The 348-nt window shown below is 44.8% G+C and overlaps 1 protein-coding gene across 1 annotated transcript in view; it reads right to left on the reverse strand.

Annotated features, from left to right (window-relative positions):
- The window catches only part of LOC119590427, a 21,897-nt gene that overhangs the window by 8,514 nt on the left and 13,035 nt on the right, over nucleotides 1-348 (reverse strand). Inside the window, exon 9 of the mRNA XM_037939094.1 lies at nucleotides 6-122. Within this exon, the coding sequence (XP_037795022.1) occupies nucleotides 6-122 (117 nt within the window). The remainder of the gene's footprint in view (nucleotides 1-5; nucleotides 123-348) is intronic.

Below are 348 nucleotides of genomic sequence, written 5' to 3' on the forward strand. Positions count from 1 at the left end.
CTCACAATCTCCTTTGTCGATGTCTTGCATGGGACCGAATCCCCCGATGGCCGAGAACAGAGGGAAGTTATCCGGTTTTCCTATTATGAAACCGGCGCTGTCCTGCCTTGCTTCGGCCACATCTGCAAAAAGCGCTAGCGTGACTTACACATCTGGCAGGGTTAAGTGAGAGCGAATGGCAGGGGCGTGAGTGCTTTGGCAGGGTTGGGTGAAATCTGTATGAACTTTTATTCACTGATCAGGTTTCTTTGAGATCTATAATTCCTGATTATTTTGTACTCTGTTGCCCAGTTCATCATGTTCCTTTGTGTATAAGTCGTTAAAATCTTTATGGTATTTTATGAGAAT

Source organism: Penaeus monodon, chromosome 27, assembly GCF_015228065.2.
Source record: "Penaeus monodon isolate SGIC_2016 chromosome 27, NSTDA_Pmon_1, whole genome shotgun sequence".
Taxonomy (NCBI): Eukaryota; Metazoa; Arthropoda; class Malacostraca; order Decapoda; family Penaeidae; genus Penaeus; species Penaeus monodon.